The sequence below is a fragment of the Thunnus maccoyii genome, chromosome 2 (genome assembly GCF_910596095.1).
Source record: "Thunnus maccoyii chromosome 2, fThuMac1.1, whole genome shotgun sequence".
NCBI lineage: Eukaryota > Metazoa > Chordata > Actinopteri > Scombriformes > Scombridae > Thunnus > Thunnus maccoyii.
The window spans coordinates 19,712,293-19,732,649 of NC_056534.1; the positions used below are offsets into that span (position 1 = coordinate 19,712,293).

Here is a 20,357-nt window from a genome sequence, read left to right on the forward strand (position 1 = left end):
GTGATTAAAAAAAAAGAAAAAAAAGCAAACATTTCCAAGAAGAACTGATATACAGTATGTATTTGTGGAGTACCTTGTGCAACTGCAGCATGTATCGTCTCTGTGTCAAATTTGACCTTTGCCCTTCCAGGAGTTCCCAGCATCTTCTCCCACACCAGAGTGACCTCCTTCAGACACGGAGTGATTTCCTCATAGTCTAGCTTCAGGCGTTTGTTCTGCAGGTCACTCTCTGAGGCTACAAACATGACAAAACAGACAATATACATCAATAACATGACAGCCCCAATGCCCTTTGACTTGGTCCTGTGGTGTTTGTGTGTGTGTGTGTTTGTTTGTTGCAGGCACAGAACCTGTAAACACCTGGTCAGTGTCACACAGTCCCAAGCTCTGTACATTTCGTGTTTACCTTTAGGTTTTGTTATGCACTGACAACATCAGCCGCTGTGCTCATGCACTTTCACAAATTACTGATACTGACTTTCACACAATCTTCACTCAAGCCGGTCATCAAAATTAAAACACATCGCAAAATGAAAATAATGAGATACAAAACTGACACAATAATTGTAAAAGATGGCTTGTAGATGTAGATGGCTATTTAACAAGAACATCTAATCTTATCACAATATTATCCAGAAAATGTACTTTTTCATCTGAAACTAGTCAGTCATAACAATTAAAAACAGCGTAGAGGAGAAAATGTGACTGCAGCTGTTTAAAGCAATTCAACGACCACCTCTGCTTAAGTCAGAAGAATAAATTTCAACAGTTTTATCAAAGAAAACCTTCAATTTTAGACAAAATACTGAGGTTGTCAATCATCATCTAGTGACTAAATTGACCAGAAAAGACAAGATGCTCACAGGATTCATCAGACTTGGGTTAAAGAATCAAAGACAGAAACAGAAAACCTTTTGAATTTTTTTTTTCATTGGGAAACATTGGAGGTAAACAGCTCCAACTGTCAGAGTCAGCTTACACAGAATGAGAAAGAACTGCTGGAGCAGCGCTGCAGGTTAAGCACCGTATTGACCTTTTCAGTTGTTTTTTAATGTTAATATCCGTGTTCATAGCATCTGATTACACAACTACAATACTAGATACATCGGCTAGCTATATGACATATAATAACATACCAGTTGAAAACTAGATTGACAGTTTTAATTAGATCCGATCATAATTTGGAGGCAGAGGGTAAATCAAGGAATGTCAGAGAGGCCCCTTGGATGTCTTATTATTTTGATTAAACCTCGTCATATTTTTCTAACTGGGGACATTTTAAGCCTTTTTTTTCTCTTTTGCATAATCAAATTTACAGGGAAACCTTGGTCCTGGACGTTCAGACTTACGCTGCATGTTAACTCAATAGAAACACACAAACTGTGAATTCCGTTGCGACATGTTGACACCAGTGATCAAAGAAGGTGAGGGCACACCCAGCGCCCCTCATCTGTTCCTCTCTTTCTGACAACACCCTTCCTCTCTCCACTCCCCTAATCTCTTAACCCACAGCCTATCTCTTCTTCTCTTTCTGTTTCTCGCCCAACACTAGACTCTTTTCTTCGTATTCAATTCCACATTTGTCTCGTCTGTCAACCACATTCTCTCTCTCTCTCCCTCCTTCCCTTGTGGACTTCTCCACCCTTTTCCGCTCATGTGTGGTATCCACCCAGTGACCAGCTGCAACTTGGCAGAGCTGGGGAGAGTGACATCATCATTACTGGACAGGGGAGACAGCAGGCCATTTCCTGCACTTATACCTTCAAATGAAGTGTGTAGCAAACAACGGGGATTTCGCCAAATGTACTTATAACAGATTAAAAAATACGGCTGGCAGAAGTGAGGAATTTATGATAACACTGCAGCTCTAATGAGCTACAGTGTAAGTGACTGATGACTGTCTTTTTTATGTACAACATGCAGACAAAAATGACAGAAAATTCAGTGCCTTCCAAAAGTCACTAGTGCTTTGTGTAGAACTCAAACAAGAGAATAAAATCATTTTAAATAACTTGTCTGATTACTTGAGAACGTCTCAAGATAGGTCTGATTACTTATGAGGCATTGTATATCAAGGCCTTCAAAATCAAAGACAGAAAAGTAGCGAGAGTGACCTGGAAGGCGTACTCTGGAGAATAAAGGAAGGGAACTTAGACGGAGCAGATAGCTGACACACCCAGAGTAAGAATAGATGCTGTTGGAGAGACCGTGGCTCTGCTGTCTGTCTTATCAGCTGTCTGAAGCAGGCAGAGTCTCGTCCATCAGGACTCGCTCATTGGCTGCCGCCCAGCTAGCGCTCAAGCCTCCTTGCCTCCCGCTCTCTATTTCTCTCCCTTTCTGTCGCCGGAATACTCCACCCTTGATAACACACAACAGGATAGGATACTCCACCCTGGAGCTGACAAAGATACACAGTGTCACAGTTGACCCATAAACCAGGCAACAGAGAGAGAGATAAACAGACTGAATAGAGGAGAGGGAGTTGGGCTCCACCCAGATAAATAACGAATAGAAAGGTGGAGCGCACCCTGTGAGGGGAATAAAACACAATTAAATTACAGACGCCCAAGATCCTGGAGATGCGTATATCGGAGTGTATAGTACGTGTACAGCAAGTGTGTGTCCCTATGACTGTGTATGCGTGAGGCTGAATAGACGGAGGTCGCTGCCCGGACTTGATTTTCTTACATCAACATTGACCCACATTCCCTCCATCCACACCCTTCATGTCTATCTGCGTGACGGATTAAATGTTGCGTTTGTGTGAATTAATGACCTGCGTACAGTGCAGGTAATTAGGGGTGTGGCGCATACTTAGGTGTGCCAACTGGGTCAGGAAAGAGGTGGTGCACTTGACACACCCTTAGATATGCGTCTACCAGCAAACACACACAAACATACACACATGCGCACGCACGCACGCGCATGCACACACACACACACACACACACACACACACACACACACACACACACACACACACACACACACACACACACACACACACACACAAACAACTATATTTTATATAACCTGTTACTTTGTTGTGGGTTTAAATATAAGAAGAGGAATAATAGGTGTGTATTCCATTACCTAACTTGAGTGTGCGTGTGTGCATCTGGAGAGGCTGGTTGCCAAAGATGGATTAAAAAAGACTTGTTTGTCTTGCTATTTAGTTTCAAGAGACTCATCAACTCATTGTCTAATTCAACAGCATTACAAAGTGAGTGATGCCAACACTGCTAAATGAAACAAAGCTGGTTCCTGCTCTTGTCATCATGTAGACAGACAACAAATCATATATAACATTGACAGACCAGGCAGCAGTAAAATGTACTGTGATTCAATAATACGTACATAATAATAAGTACTACACCAATGCAAGAATGTGAGTGCTATTATTAATGATAATGTGGCCATATAATTAACCTTGTTGCGAAGTGCACAAGAGTCTGCAGCCTTATATGTGTGTGTGTGTGTGTGTGTGTGTGTGTATGAGTGCTATGGCATTTCTCCCACCCTTCATCCATCTAACTCACCCTGTAGTTTCTGGTTCTCCCTCTCCATCCTCTGCAGCAGGATCTGCTGCAGGATGGCCTTCCTCCAGAGCTCCCTCAGCTCCTCTTTGCTCCTCTTTGTCCGTTCTTCAGGCACCACCCTCATGGACGAGTCCCCACTTCCTCCACCGACCACCTGGCCCACACACACCCGACCCCCGTCTAGACAGGAATCCCCCCGCTCTGAAAGACATATCAGATTATATCACATCATTATTATTATTAGGTGTCCACCGCAGCAGTAAATAAAAGTATATGGAAAAAAAGTTTAAAAAAAAAAGGTTTAACATTTTTAAGCAGGGTTGCGTGATATGGCAGATTAGGCTAGCAGAAAAAGAGAAAATAAAAATTATCTGGTATGAAATGTGACAAACTAAACAAACAATTTAATAATTTAATTTAGTTTCAAATTTTCTTTATTTTCAAGATGTGAAAAATGATGCCTTAAAACCGCTTTTCTAACGGACCCACAGTCAAAATCAAAAATGCATTTATTTTAACTTAATACAGTATGTGATTAAGTGATTTGTTATGATGATCAAAACAGTTATCCATTAATATCGGTCCATTAACTAATTATTCAATGTTTCAGTGCCTCAAAGGTCTATGTCTGGATTCATACCTACAATTTTGTGGTTACGTGGTACATGTCCAAACAAAGTGATTCTTGGCAGGATTATAGAGTTGAAAAATAAAGGAGAGGATTATGGGGATGGAAGGCACTACAATTAATCCAGGGTATCATTCTTCAAGTCTTTCATAAGGATTTTTTAATGCTTTAATTTGTTTATAAGTACGAACAAAATAGAGTGAGAAATGGGCAAAATGCAGAACTCAGACAAAATATCAACTAGGTTAAAACTGGAAAGAGGCCGTCTGACCTCCTTTCTCTGTCATTCCATCGGACACTCATACATAATAAAAAGAAAAATGCTAAACATAGATACATTTGACACTGTTGGTTGCAACGCATGCAGAGTAAAAAAAAGTGTTTGTGTGACTCCACCTCAAAGTACAGGGTGGATCCCAAACCTCAAAATACCCTGTGTTGTTTAGAGGAAGGACATAACAACTATCCTGATAGCACTTGCTTCTCTTTCAGTTCATAGGAAGATTAAGTTTGATCTCTCTCTCTCTCACACACACACACACACACACACACACACACACACACACACACCTAACTTGACTTAGGTATGTAAATCTGATGCTTATCTTTCCAAAAACACTTCTGAGGAAAATTAGAAATATGTAAGATATGCAACACTCTTGCCACTGATACAGTACCAGTTAAAAGTCTAGACACACTTTCTCATTCAAATGAATGGGAAGTTGTGTCCAAACTTTTAAACAAACCTACGCTGACAATAGTGTTCTTTGTGCCAGATGAGATTGACATTAATGTATACCTTTGTGTCTGCGTCAGTGAGACTTTCCAAGATGGCAGAGTCACTATACAAACATGGCTCTTACGTTATGAAAGAAGTGAAGACAAACCAGACACAGCACGCACACGCACATACACACACACACTCAGTGAATTCTCTTAAGAGAGACATGTATTTGTTAGACAAACACAGACTGCTACACCGCTTCAACAAAACTCTACTGAAGAGTTAGCTTTTAGGTGTCATAAATCCACAGACACACGCACATGCCCTTATGGGGACTCTCCGATTAAATTACCGATTACATTAATTCCCAGGTCACTTACCCTAACCTAACCTTATCCATAAGAACTCGAATGTGTGCCTAACTTAATAAAACCATGTCTTAACGCCAAAATAACCACACACACACCCTCTTGCACAAAGTGGCACAATCCACTCCCTGAGTAAACACTCCTACTTAGCCAGAACCAAGCACACACACACACACGCGCACATGTACGCACAAACACAAAGATACACGCGCACTCTCAACATGCAAAGTGGGTCAACAAGACTGGCGCTTTCCTCTGGCGCTGTCTGTGTGTGGATTGTCAACATGACCTTGAGACACCCCACCCCCCACCCCCCCCCAACATGCACAATTGACACACCCATGACCTCATGTATGTAAGCATGCACACACACATAAATACACACCCACGTGCTGCATTCAGCCGGCACACTGACCAGCTAAGAGAACTGTTTTTCTAACAGTTGATTGTCTAAATAAAGTTCAGGTGCAGATTTTATTAAGGTTAAGGAGTGATATCATTCCAGCTGTTTGCCTATTTCGTTTCGTTTGAAAAGGAACTTAATGTAATTTGACAGGCTCACACCTAGCTAATTACTTATGAGGAGCACATTCGCTGCAAGGGTGGATAAAAAGGTCACATTACTCCCACATTCCATGTTGCATTCTTAGACCCAAACAACAAAAACAAAATAATAGAGGCAACACCTTACATTGTTACAATTATTACAATGAAATTCATTATTATCTATTATCTTATTATCTGTTTTGAAGGTTATAATGTTAAATTGTTGAGAGATGTTAATTGATCTGTATGGAAATGTCTGTGGCTGAGGTGAGTTCTTAAAGTATCTATAAGTAGAATTTGGAGATTTTAGACTTTGGCACCCCGCAGTGGTCGAATCAAAAAAGACACAGCAGCTGCCAGCAGTGCCTGGCTTTCTGCACACAGTGACTAATATGGAAAATAACCTGTTACTGTAGGTGTCTTTCACTGAGTGTTGGGGGTCTAATAGTGACCACTGTTCCTCTTTGAATTCTCTTTAATGCCCCACGGCCGGTGCTATCATGCGCCCCCTAGGAAAACTAACCGCTTTTCAAATTCTTTCGGTCCTTCTGCTATCAGGCTGCTAAATGCCAACAGTAGTAAGTGAAATGTAGGCCAGTCCTTGTAAATGGTAAACTTGTTGTTTACACCTGACTCGTTACGTCAGCCCATATGTGGCGACCTGAGGGTGTCAGAGTGTGTTGCCTGCTGGTCTTGCTCTTGTACCATGCGTTGACCTATTGTCACTGACATGTTGATGTTGATGCATATGTTTAAATGCTGCTGCTAGACCGAGTTGTATTTATTTTATTTATGTGAACTGGGTAGGCTGTGAAACTGAATTGCCCTTCTGGGATAAATAAAGTTGTCTGAATCTGAATCTGAATCTTTAGTTCAATGCTGTTTCTCTGTCATTATCCAATGCTGACATGATTTTAAGGGCCTTTTCTTTCGGCCTAACCTTCCAGTTAGTTTTGGTTTCACATTGCATGACATACCTACGTCCTGTCATCATCACCTACGTGGGCTGCGTCTCCCGTGTGAAGAAGTTCAACAACAAGCTGAAACTCGAGGGAAGCTGCAGGGTCAGGTGGTAATTCTCTGTGATTCTTCATCACTTTGAATAACACCTCTGATATTACACCTTGTCATTTGATATGTCATTACTACAATAAATATTGACTTTTTGCTGCTTTAAAGAGTCTTCATCATGTTGTGTGTTATTTTTTATAATCCTCTGGGCAAATAAGCAATAGCAGCTACACAAGTGAGTAATAATAGTTTGAATGAAAATGAACAATATTGTGCAGCTTTGTCTGAACCATACTGGCATCATAGGACTTGTATAAAAACTCACTGACTCATATTGAAGACTTGTGTGACTTTGTTCTCTTGTGAAAAAGAGTCTTCTGTTTTCTGTAAGAATACAAAACAAACATCCATATGCTGCACTTTCATTTTAGCTTTTAGAAAAGCTTTTATAACATTTCTAAACTATTGACTACTACATCAGTAGATCATTCATACAGACTCAATAATCCCTGCCACAATCCCTGATAATGGATAGTAAAACTGTGTCTGACTGTTGTAGGACACTGTAGAGTGTCTGTGTCTTTCTCAATGAAAATCTTTTTTAGAAGGAGGCATCAGACAGATACAGGGGTTTACCCAATATCACTGTAACAAACTGTGCTATAAGCTGATTCAGAGCTTATATGACTCAACAATATACCAACAGCCGTAAAACAAACTAACAAAGAAATTACTTCCTCCCCTCGTTTAACTTATGAGTACCATGTGTGAACATGTTTTTACATGTGCGTATATGGGTCATATATTGCCCTCAAAGAGTTCCTTTCTTTACTGTTTGCTCTTCATACAGACGTTACAGTGGAGTTGCAGTGTGACCAACCCAACTATCTCAACTGTCAACACTTATTGTGTCATACATGCTTACACACACACACACACACAGACACACACACACGGTACATATAATTATCAAAAATGCAGGATCTGAAGACGTGCAAGCACAAGCATGATTCCCATCTCTTCACACATACACACACCCACGCTTTTTTATATTTCATATGAGATGAGATAAGACTGGCAATTGACATTTCAAGTTATCTGAGGTTAAATCAATATTACACTATACATAGAACACGTTTTTCTGCTTATATCAATCACACCTCTAAAATATTTGACAGGGCTGTCAATCCCAAAGCAGACCAATTTAGATTATTTTTACTCGCCCAGGGCATCCCAGGCTTTTCCTCAAATTCAATTCATTTCAGACCTTTTCAGTCTTTATTGTCAAACATTGCAGTAGCGCTATGGACAAATTTCAACTGATAATATCAGATAGACGTTCACTTAGTTCTGCAAAATGCAAAGCTCCAAAACCGACACAAGATTTCACAAAATTTCACGTGCATGTCAGTCAGTCACATCTTGATAACAATGGAGATACTGTGAATGAGCCAATAATTACTTTTACTTTACATTAAAACACTCTGGTGAACAGTTATGTTGGTAATGACATTGGTTTTCTTGCCACAATATACTTTATAAATATTAACACACTTTCCCCAAGTACTCTTTTGTTGATGCTTCGGAAAACAGAAAAATATTATCTGGGTCTACTTCACCATGTGTTTTTATGTGTGATTTCTAGATTGAGAAGTCAATTAGCTGTGGATCATATTGATTGTGACACATTGGGAAGAAACAGACAGCAGGTAGAGAGAAACAACTGCCAGCAGAGCGGTGATAATAGCCAATTGAAGTTCATACTGAAGAGATAGAGTGGAGGTAAACTGATCTATTTTCACTCCCTTCCTCTTTTCTAAACACACATGAACAGTCACGTTAGATGAAACAGTGACACAGAGTGGAAAGGCTTTGTCACAGCACCACTGTCTACATGTGGGGCTTTTTTTAATAATAGCGCAGGTGACGAAGCAAATGTGAGTTGTCTCACTCATGCTCTTTCAGTTTGGTAGGATATGAAGCAAAAATGAACACATATGAGCATGTGTGTCTACACAAGGCATTTGACACTGTTGATCATTCATTTTAAATATTTTAAGTAATGTTGGTTTTAGTTAAAGGGCTTATGAATGGTTCCTATCTAATCGGCAGCAGTCAGTGAACTTGGGCACTATTCGTTCAGAGTTGTTACCAATAACTAAGGGTGTTCCACAAAGTTCAATTCTGGGTCCAGTTCTTTTTATAATTTATATTAATCATATTTTTTCATCATTAACTAACTACCATTCATATTTATATGTGGATGATACAATATTGTATTGCATTGCAGACTCTGCACAGCTGGCTGTGGAGAACCTGCAACATTGCTTTTACGTTCTCCAGGCTGCACTTAATGATCTTAAACTTGTATTGAATGCTCATAAAACCAAGTTTATGTTATTCTCTAGAGCTAGAGGTAACAATAGCAAAAACTTTCATATTTCCACTGTACAAGGATCCATTATTGAGAGAGTTACAGAATATAAATACTTTGGTATATAGATAGATGACAAATTCACATTCAAATTTCATACACACAATCTTGACAACAATTAAGCAAAAAGTTGTTTTTTTTATATAGGAACAGTGTTTTGTAGGAAAAAGATTGTTGAAGCTGTTTTTCTGTATGTCTTGGATTATGGTGATGTGATTTATAGGCATGCCTCTGCTTCTACTCTTAAGCCCTTGGATTCGATTTATCATTCTGCCCTTAGGTTTATTACTGGTGATGTTTATAGCACTCATTATTGTATTCTCTACGAAAAGGTTGGGTGGTCTGTCTGAGAGACATGATAAGCATATGTACTTAATTATCTACAAGGCCTTTATTGGGAAGCTGCCATCTTATATCACATCTAAGCTGGACTGGTCCTCTGGACCACGTCATACTCAGTCTAATGACTGGCTTTCACTTCAAGTCCCTCAAGGTTTTACTGAGCTCGGAAGATCTGCATTTTGTTTTTCTGCTCCGAACGCCTGGAACTCTTTGTAGAGCACCCTACAAACTGATACTTTAGTAACCCTTGGACATTTTAATCTATGATCACCAACCACTTAACTTCTGTTTGTGCTTCTTTTAATTGATTTGTTTTTATATCTTGTATCCTTAATTAACTGTACTTATCCTCGTTTTAACTGATTATTTTCTTTTATATATGGATCTTTATTATTTTATTATACTCAACATCATTGTAAATGAGGGCGAGCCCTCATTGATTTTCAAGTTTAAATAAAGGTAATATTTACAAGTGTCTTAACCAGGGTCTGCCTTACTTCCTTTGAAGAAGACATGTTTAAGTTTACCACTGGAGCGTGCAGAGTGATCCTAGTCGCAACATCTCACCTGCCAAACCTCTTATACACACAGACCTGCTCCCAAGAACACAAAGCCTGTATCTTTGTTACTTAGGCAAGTAATCTCAAACAGACGTGCTATATTCTTTGATAAACTACGGGCACAAGTCAGTAAGATGACAATGATGATGACGTTATTTATTGTGTCAAACAAGCACTTAGATGAGCAAAATTATGTTTAAGTCTGAAACACTTCTCAGTCTCAGTGGGCTTTGGGTTTAAGCTTTGCGGGCAGATATCAGTCGTGGGGTTTTCTCTCTAGTTACCTGGGATAATGATCAGATTCCACTCATTTCCTCAGAATTTTTAAAATTGAACAACAAAGAATCATAATTGTGCAATTTGAGCAGTTTCTTGCCTGAAAACTATATCAAGTATTTTAATCATTATATATTCCAAATACAGTGTGTTAGTACAAAGGATGTACTAAGAACATACAGTATGTAGGAGAAAATGCATTTACATAGACCAAAAAATTTGTATAATTTGAACTGAAATGCATCATTGCTGCACATTGTTAAAAAATGTTTTATATTTGATGTAACACAGTTGAGGCTATAGACCAGGGATTAAGCTAAGATATCCCATTCAAAGTCATTCCCTGACTATTTATAGTCTAAAAAAGTGCTGCAAATCCTTAGTAAGTCAACATCTTTTTCCAGAAAGCTTGAAGTTATGTTCATTATACACAAGTGTATTCAAAAAAATTGTTACCACACCCTTTACTAACTTTGATGAGGACTCTATTTTGACTTGTCAGACAGAGCAGAAAGGACATTAGGTTTTGGGTACTGCAAAGTAAATAGTAAGGCCTGGAATTTCTTTACAGCTTGCCGGTGACAGAAATGACAAGTCAATATCTTCAAGGGCCAATGATAATACTTACAAAGAAAAAAACAACAAAGAGTTATATCAGTTTGTGTTTCTTACCGCTGGCTTCAGTGTTTTTCTGAGGTGTAGCGACCCGTAGGAAGATCTGCTGCCTCCAGGAGTGACGGTGGCTGCGTAGAGGGCTTTCCCCTACCGCACATGCTGCACTTGGTGTGGAGAGAGCTGCTACATCACTAAAAAACAAACAAACAAACACACACACACACAGGCAGGTTTACACAATATGCCCTGATAAATATTCATAGTAGTCACACTATACTGTATGCATACACACACACACACACACATATATATAAAAAATACAAGCATAAAATCAGTTATATGAATCTATGAAACAAGGAGCACAGATCACTATGCTTGACACTAACGTGCACGATTATTTGGTGTATGTGTGTGTACCTGCTCTTTGTTTCGGGACAATCATTCTCTTGGACAGGGGCCAGAAATTGAAATTTCAGAAAATTAGGGACAGAGGAGGAGGAGTGGAGACGAGCCCGCAGACCACCCAGAGGACTGAGATGGAGAGATGGAGGTGAAACAGGAGGCAGAGAGGGAATGAAAAGAGAAACTTAGGCCCCGTTCACACAAAGACGTCACTTCGGAGAAATTAATTTCAATTCCATACATTTCAATATAAGGATGTGACTCCTGGCGTTTAGGCGGGTTGTGACATGACTGTGTTTTTGTGTTATAATGCTCAGGTGAGAGAAGAGACGCAGCCTGAATCACCTGTCAAACTGGCAACCATTAAGTCACAAGGGGTCCAGCAAAAACAAATTGGCACTCTTGTCTACTTTTTCATCATTTCTCTCTCCCTGCCTCTTCTTACATGACTAGCATTGCACTGCTACATGATAACATGGAAAAGAAGCCAAAAAGAAGCCATATACTTTTTTAAGTCCACATGAAACAAAGACAAGAGATACTGCATGAGTTGAACTGAAAACCAATGCAGGAATGCAGGATTCTCACCTTCTTTTACTGAGCCTGATCCCAGCAGAAGGGGAGGAAGGATGATGAGGGAGCAGAGGGGATGAAGAGCAAGGAGGAACAGGAGGAAGGTTGGAGTCGGTTGAGACATGTCTGACAATCAGTGCAAATACAGAGAAAAAGAAAGCAAGGAAAGTCAAAGACACTGAACAAGGGTGAAAACAGAAAAAAAGGTGGAAAAAAAAGAGCAAAGAAAATGAAATGAAGAAAAAGGTATTTGGAGGTACAGTAGAGCTGGGAGTACACAGTATATGTTATTTAGGGATGTGAAGAGAGTCCAGTATCTGTATTTGTATTTGTTGAGGCAGCAAAATGATTTGTATTTGTATTCGAATAGAAATGGAAATAGGCGTAACAATCCCATTTTTATTTTTATTACACTTCTAATTTTAGGATAATAAAGTTAAAATAAATGTTCTTCAATAAACTATTGTAATGAAGGAGGGTTCTCACACCAGGTCTCGAATCCCAGTCTCCCAGACAACGGATGACTGCACCGACCACTCAGTCGAAGCTCTGCTCTACCAGACACTCAGACCGAGTGAGTGGAGCAGCAATGTAACCTCACTATGCTATGGGTCCCAACCTGCACGCTGTTATGTTACATGTTTTCTTTTTTCTTCTCGAAAAACAAATAATTTTTAAAATAATCGTATGAAATAATAATCATAATAATATTAACTAATTATAATAATTCGTAAAAACCCTCTATTTGTGCTTTTTCAAACACCGTATTCAGATTCGGCTGCAACCCTGATGTGATTAGATATTGTCTATTTTTTTTGTTTTTTTTTACAAACTCCTTGGTTATGGATATAGTTTAAATTCTCTTTTCACCTTCTTGATCATGCTATCCACATTATTTAATTGCATTTTTCTTAGAAAATATATTGTGAGTAGAGCTGCAAAAATCAGTCAAAAATTTGATGATACTAGCTTCTAAAATGTGATAAAATGCAGCTTTTTCTTATCTTAACATTATAGTAAACTATTAAATTGTGACATTCAATTTTATCGGTATTACCAAGCTCTACTTCATAGATATATTAAGCTGACAAAAAAGGCAGAAGAAACAGACTTTGCAGCAGGTTGAAGAGCAGAGGAAATCAAGTTGATAGCCAAAGACCTTTTAGTACATTAAGCTGGCTGTATACTTTAAAGCCCCTTTCACACATGCAGTCTATCCCTGAAATGTTCAGGAACATTTCCTGCATGGGGTCATGTGTGAATGGGATCAGGGATCAATATTCAGGGAAATCTGTACCAATCACCAATTTCCCACCTCAAGACCTTGTAACATTTCATGGAAAATGCCGGTATGGCTGTATTGTGAATGAAAGCAGTAACATTGCAGGGAAGGGGACTTAAAGTGTTATGTCTGTCTGTTGAAAGATGCTTTCACATGGAGCGAGTGAACCAATCACAAAACCTTGCTGAATAGAGGAGCTATTTTTTGAATGTTTACATATTTTAAATAAAATGTTCACACTCTTTTGTAAATGTTTATTCATGTAACTTTAACAGTATTTCTTTCACAAAGCCATATCGATTGCTCAAAGCTTCATCAGACGCTGAGTCACGCTCAAGCTGATTATTCAAAATCTTCAATCTGATGGAGCTTTGAATGATCGATATGGCTTTATGAAAGCCATACAGTTAATTACTTGAATAAACATTCACAAGAGTGTGAACATTTTATTTAAAATATTTAAACACAAAACAAAAAATATCAATGTTTCCTCTAGTCAAGCAATGGTGCTTGGTGTGACAATATCACAGGATCATGTTCTGTTTAAAATCATCTTATCTTTAATATCACAATCCAAATCATATTCATAACGTTAACTACTCTTATGGACGCAGAGCAAAAGAGACCGCAAACTATTTTTTTTAATTAAGCATTTCAAATTCAGTCGTCACTCCTACTGAGTAATGGGACTCAGCAGGCGGACATGCCGCTCTACCAGAAACATCTTTAAATGTAGCTACAGTAGTAACATTTATTCACTGACAAATAGCCTAAACTGTACACACATTGCACTGAAGATCACAGCTAACATTATACTGCTAACTTCATACTCTCTGCTCCGGTCTGGCAGCCACCTTCACACACCCGCTCTCTTTCTCTCTCAACCATACTTGCTACACACACAACCTAACCTACCCCTCCCCTCCCCTATCACAACTATTCCGCCATTGCCATGGCATATGTGAAAAGGCGCAGGAAATGTTCCTGAATGTAGCTGCATGTGTAAACAGTTACAATCACCAGCAGTGCCAGAATGGTTGTCCCAGTAATTTACTGAGAACTATGTGTGAAAGAGGCTTAATATGTAGTTCTTTATAACTGATCTATATTGCCCTGTTTCCCTTTGACATTGATACCTTTATCATAGCAGAAACCCACGTATGACACATTCTGTTCAACCACCCATGGCAATGCCTTTATAAAGACTCACGTCTGCAAGTGTAGTTGCATACAAATCAATGATAAACTACATAATTACATAGAAATATATACAGTAAAATACATACTGTATATACACCAAACTTCCCATGTCACCACTTTCTTTCTCACCACTACTTTCTCTTGCTTACCTACTTTCATTCTCCCACTTTCTCTTATAATTCTTATAGAACCAATCCCAAACCTAAAACACATGTTCACTGAAGGTAGTGTTTGACCTCACGCTACCCAGCACAGGACTAGACAGTACACATTAACCGTTCACTGTGTGGTTCTGAAAAGAGGGATAAAAAACCTTGTGCTCCTGGAAAAAAGTTGTTAAACAGCAAGACATGAAAATACTTACCTTAAAGCCTAGGATGACAGGTTACATATTAACTTTATATATACTGTACATATACATATTAACTGTCTACACACACACACACTCCTTACTTGCTCTGGTGTGGAGTGTCGGTGCTGACAGAGTAGTGTCGTACGAGCTTGGGCTTGGTAGCAGCGGTAGGGTCCTGTGGTGTGTGACTTATTGTGTGCATCGGTGAGTACTCCGCTGAGGAGGGGGTGGGAGGGTGGCTGAAGGTGCTGGCCCTTCGACGGAAGCCCTGCGGCTGAGCGTCCCCGGGTAAAGAGGAGGAGGAAGGAGACTGGGGAAGAGAGGTGTCAAGGCGCTTCAGGTCTCCTGTTGAGTTATGGCACCTGCGGGGTTGACAACAGAAAAAATATAAGCCTAACTTAATCTCATACAAACATTTTTGAATGGACCAGGGCCTCAGGTAGACATTCACTGCTTAAACATGGATTCTCTTGCTCCTCTTGCTCTGGGAAACTCTGGCAAAAGAGAGTCCAGTCCTGATCCAGGACTTTGAATCTAGAGCCAGTACTGTGTGTAGAGGTGAGCCTAACTATCTCTAGTTGGTGCCTCTCCACATTCCTCATTAGTTCTGGCTCATTTCCCACTGGAAATGTGACATTTCACATCCATCAGTTTTTGTAGCCAGGTGTCAGTGCACAACTTTTGACCTCCACCTGACCTTGCAGGTAATGTGCCTTCTTGCGGCAGACACACATTATTTTATGGCTGAGCCCAAGGAGGCTCTGAGAGCTGATGCTACTGTATTGGGGGGGGCTGGTCTTAGCTGCTGTTGATAGCTAAGATATAGGAACAGCTGACACCTCCGTCTATCTGAACTCCAGGTCACAGGGGCATTTGTGCCACTGTCGTCATAAAATCTAGGTACAACACATTGAACCGCTGTGGCCATTAAAGCACTGGCTGTTCTGACCAATAATATGAGTCAGTGTGTGGGCATGCTTGTTTAAGTGTGTTTACCTGAGTGGGCTGGTGGGTCGCAGCTGGGAGGAGGCTGGGAGGGGGTCATCGTAGCAAGACTGGTCCTGGCTGCTGTTGACAGTACAAATGGAAGAGCTGCTGTCACTTCCTTCACTGTTTTCCCTTTGAGCTCTTGCCTTGCTGCTCCCCTGCCAAGAACAAACACACTAAGTTTACACACATGAATTCTAAATGTCACCAAGGACAACGTACCAGGACACAAACTAAAAGCCACTCATTATATAACACACCACTTAAGAAGTTAAAAATGTTAAGATTCAAAGTAAAAAAACAATTATCTACTGTTTTCTCATGTTACACAAAGTAGAGACACTGTATCACAATCACAAATGCATACTAAAAACCAAGACAGAAAGACTATTGTTACCTTCCAGATGCCCTCCAGGGACTCAGTGAGCGAGCGCTTGGCTCGGCTCTTGAACTGCTCGAGACGCTGCCGACTGCTACTCTGCTGCTGTGCCTCCGCTGGTCCTGGAGCTGCCTCCTCACACACCTGCATGCCCATGGAGAGAGAAACAGAGACAGACAGAGAAAGCAAGACAGTGAGAGAGAGAAAGGGAGATCCTCACAGGTTTAATACTACACTTATGTCTGTGTAAGTGGAAGGGAAAAAATATTTTTCCAGTTTTATCCTATCATTTATCCACTTGATGACTTACTCTGTCATGGAACTGTTGACATTTTGGAGGAAACACAGGACATGAATGTAATGAAGAAAGAAAACAAGCAATAAAAAGAAGAGAGATTGTAATCTTTATGTGCACATAAAATACACACACAAGTTACCTGTTTGCTGTCCCCAGGCAGTGTGTGCTGATGGCTCCTCTGTCTCTCCTCATACAGATTCCTCAAAGATGCCATTATCAGCTCATTTTCTTCCTGGTCACTCTTCGGACGAGCCCTCTGCAACACACAAACACAAAATACTATTTTTTAAAATACAGATTTATTTTTTATTTATTAGTTATTTATTTGTTCAAACCTGGCAATATGGTTATGCAAGGGATATTTTGCAAATGTTAATATATGAAAAAATTCCACATTGAAAGCTTTTAGACTGAAAAATAACCATATTGCATCATTTAACTGTACTGGATATGTTGTGCTGTTTTGTGGAGGTTGCTACAACTTCACACCTTCATCCTATAGAGTAACAACCTCCAAAATCAGAAGCCTAAAACAGATTTATGTGTGATAAATAGACCGACTGCACAACAAATTTGTATGTTTTTCTATATTAAGTTCTCGTAATGATGTTAGAAATCTGGTACAGCCTAAACTCCTTTGCTGACAGAGACATATTCAGCACCATAGTGTTGCAGTTCAGCTACATCACCAGCAGATGTCAGTTGAATCATAGACAAATATTCAAAGGCATTCTTCTCCTCACATGCTTTTAAAATGTCTCCTTTCACTGTACATCAGTATGAAGCAACAATGATGGATAAATATCATCAATAGGTATACAGAGTTAGTTGATTCATTTCCTGTGGTTAATAGAGGTACATGTTCAAATAAATCCACTTGTGTTTCTGCGTAAAGAGATAGAAACATTGAGAGAACCAAAGAGCATAAATAGAGATGAGGTGACAGAAATATTTAAGTCGTGTAAAAATCCCACATGAAAAACTTGTGATTTCAAAGTGACTCAGTCATGTTGTACTTCACCGAAATAGCCAACTGACTGGTTCGTTTCTAGTTTGCAGTCACCTCCAAGGGAATCTAAGGAATTTGCAACCTGCCCCACAGGTGCACAGTCAAAATAAATACATTACCATAGTGTTTTCAAAGACTGATGCTTGCTCCTGGTTGTCAAGAGTGGCCAAGTGTTTCTGAAGCTCCAGCTTGGTTTTAGATGGGTGCAGACCTGAAAACAAACACAGAATAAAAACACTGTAGACAATGCTAGTCTCACATCAGATTAGTTTTACATAAAGTATGTGTATGTTTATAGGGTACAGCAGGTACTGAGGGTCACTGGTGTTCCCTCATATATACCATGTTTCCTAGTGCAGCCGCATAATGTCGACTATGACCTTATGCCTTTAGGATGCAGTTATCTATATAATTAAAAAATACTCTGACAAAATTGAAGGCCTTGTTATTGTGGGAATGTAAACATACAAAATCAACCTGTCCTCAATCAGCTTATCAACACTGCTTTAATTTGTCCAGTCTTCTTATTTACTAAAAGGCTTGTCCAGATAAGCTTTTTGCAAAATCTATACCTGGATATTACTTATCTTTCAGCACTTATGATCATAAGACCTGTTCTGACAGGAAAACTTTACCAGCCACAGTGACTGATACATTATGACATTCACAAAACACAGATTATTTTACTGAAACATTAAACATTATAGTACCACTACTCCATATTTTCAGAGCACCAGCACCCAAACTCAAGATGTTGCTGAATGCTTCCGCTAAATTTTAGATGTCTTATTTTTTCTAAATACTCTGAGTGAGCTGGATACCTGGTTTGTCCTTGCAATGTGAAAACCAGCAACTGTGAAATAGCATGAATACTAGAGTACACAAACACACATGCAAAAGTGCCAAGAAGATTATTTCCTACGTAACTTGTGCTGTCACACGAGTCAGATGGCTTTGTAACATTTGTTGTGTGTGTGAGGGTTTTGATGAGTGTGTGTCAGTTAACATGAAGTGTTTCAACTACATCAGTCCTTTTCCATCTTTTATCCATCTAATTCACATGAAATGTCAATTTGTTGAACATATTTTATTGTTATTCATAACGCTATAATAAAATAGTTAATTTATTCACCAGATTTAAAGTGGGAAATGTCATGTACTCTAGCTGAACAAAACAGATTTTGTCCTTCAGGCGTATGTAAATGTATAAAATTGCCTTATTACAATGATTTTTATCTTCTTCCCAGACAACAGTGTAAATATCAAACTAATTATAATTTGAAAATGTTATTAATTTGCCTGACTTTTCCAGACACATACAGTAACTCAGGGACAGTTTCCTACCTTCTATTCTCTCACACAGTCTGTGGAGCTGCTGCATGGGGCAGCTGTCACACTGCTGGCTCTGGGTCTTTGCATTTTGCTGCAGGGCTGCTACAGAGAACGCCTGCTTCAAAGTCAGCATGATCTCATCTACCTACAAGAGCAGAAAACAATCCTTGTATTTTTTTTTCTCCCACAAGCCATCCCTCATTGTATGACCTTTCCATAATTTGTCAGTGCATTTATCTTTTTTTTTCTCCTAGTGTGAATTCACATCTTCCACAATCTGAACAAATCTATTCTTAAACAAAGGACTCATACATTTTGAATATTTAGGAACCTTTTTGTTACTGCATACAAAGCTCCACTTTCCTGTTATATAAGAAATTTCAATAATGTCAGTAGGGAATCTGGGCCTTTTGCAGACATGAGCACATGGCTAAAATGTTATGGAGTAGAAAATAGCTAGAAAAAAATCACTATACACGCTACACAACAATGAGAAGATTGTCTAGCTTACTTTGGCAGCAGTGACAGACTTGTAATTACTAATGTTTGCTGTAGCAGACTGAATGACTCATTATTTCAAGCATCAAGTTTCAATCTAATATAAGCTAATCACACAGCAACGTTAGCTGACTATTATACAGCACAGTACATTCATCTAATGTCCAAGACCATTTTGTACACCATGACTCAGTGGAGCACAGATGCACTCATCTTTCAGTCATAGGTCTAAAGAATTAGAGCTGCGTTTCATCTTGACTGACAGAAAACAACACGAAATCAGCTTTATACATTATGGTGCTCAAAATGAAATTCAACGCAATCTTGCGAAGTGCTAAATTAAATATTGATATCGATACTGATCAAATATTAAGACAGAGTGGGAAGTAGTGATATGGAAATATAGATACATATAACATTAGTTACAGGAAATACACATAATGTTCAACTTAACATTGTATTCAGATGAAAGGAGAGGTTCACAATTGTTCTGTTTTAAAGCATAAAAGGTCACGTATCAATATAAACACTGAAACAGGTTTTTCTCGCTGTTCATACTGGCCATCAGAGAGCTTTTGATGGAAGTGAAATCCAGTCTTGTTTTGACTCAAGAGTTGATCTGAAACTAAGGCCTCAGCAGTCTGGGTTAGTCAAATAAAGTCCATTATCCATTAACACCTTGGACAAGCTGAGATTCACACCCACTTCACACAATTATTGGCCAGCTGTGCGAAGGTAAGAAAGGAGTCAGTGTTCCAACTTCTCTCTCTAGCTCTCCTTTTTCATTCATGACACAACTATTTCTGTCACTTTTCACGTGAACAAACAAGTGCAAAACTATGACTGCCTTCCAGGAGAGACTGTCTGTAATCTCTGTATTTAAACGATACTGCACCTCCTCCGCCCCCCTTCTCTGTGACGGTCAGCTTTTCACTGTGCTTTTGAGTGAAGTAGTTTGGAACGACCATAAACATGTTTGATTTCCATCGTTTTTGCATGAAA

General features: G+C 39.3%; 1 protein-coding gene across 4 annotated transcripts in view; it reads right to left on the reverse strand.

Moving 5' to 3' along the window:
* The window catches only part of tbc1d1 (TBC1 (tre-2/USP6, BUB2, cdc16) domain family, member 1), a 55,780-nt gene that overhangs the window by 10,792 nt on the left and 24,631 nt on the right, over nucleotides 1–20,357 (reverse strand). For 3 of the 4 annotated variants that reach the window (XM_042427556.1, XM_042427565.1, XM_042427575.1), the window contains 9 exons: nucleotides 18,870–19,002; nucleotides 17,645–17,736; nucleotides 16,656–16,772; nucleotides 16,237–16,362; nucleotides 15,849–15,997; nucleotides 14,954–15,214; nucleotides 11,101–11,234; nucleotides 3,540–3,740; nucleotides 74–235 (listed from right to left, as the gene is read on the reverse strand). In XM_042427556.1, coding sequence (XP_042283490.1) covers nucleotides 74–235; nucleotides 3,540–3,740; nucleotides 11,101–11,234; nucleotides 14,954–15,214; nucleotides 15,849–15,997; nucleotides 16,237–16,362; nucleotides 16,656–16,772; nucleotides 17,645–17,736; nucleotides 18,870–19,002 — 1,375 coding nt within the window. Of the gene's footprint in view, nucleotides 1–73; nucleotides 236–3,539; nucleotides 3,741–11,100; nucleotides 11,235–11,460; nucleotides 11,575–12,033; nucleotides 12,145–14,953; nucleotides 15,215–15,848; nucleotides 15,998–16,236; nucleotides 16,363–16,655; nucleotides 16,773–17,644; nucleotides 17,737–18,869; nucleotides 19,003–20,357 lie in introns of all 4 variants that reach the window. The other variant, XM_042427580.1, reaches the window with a different exon arrangement.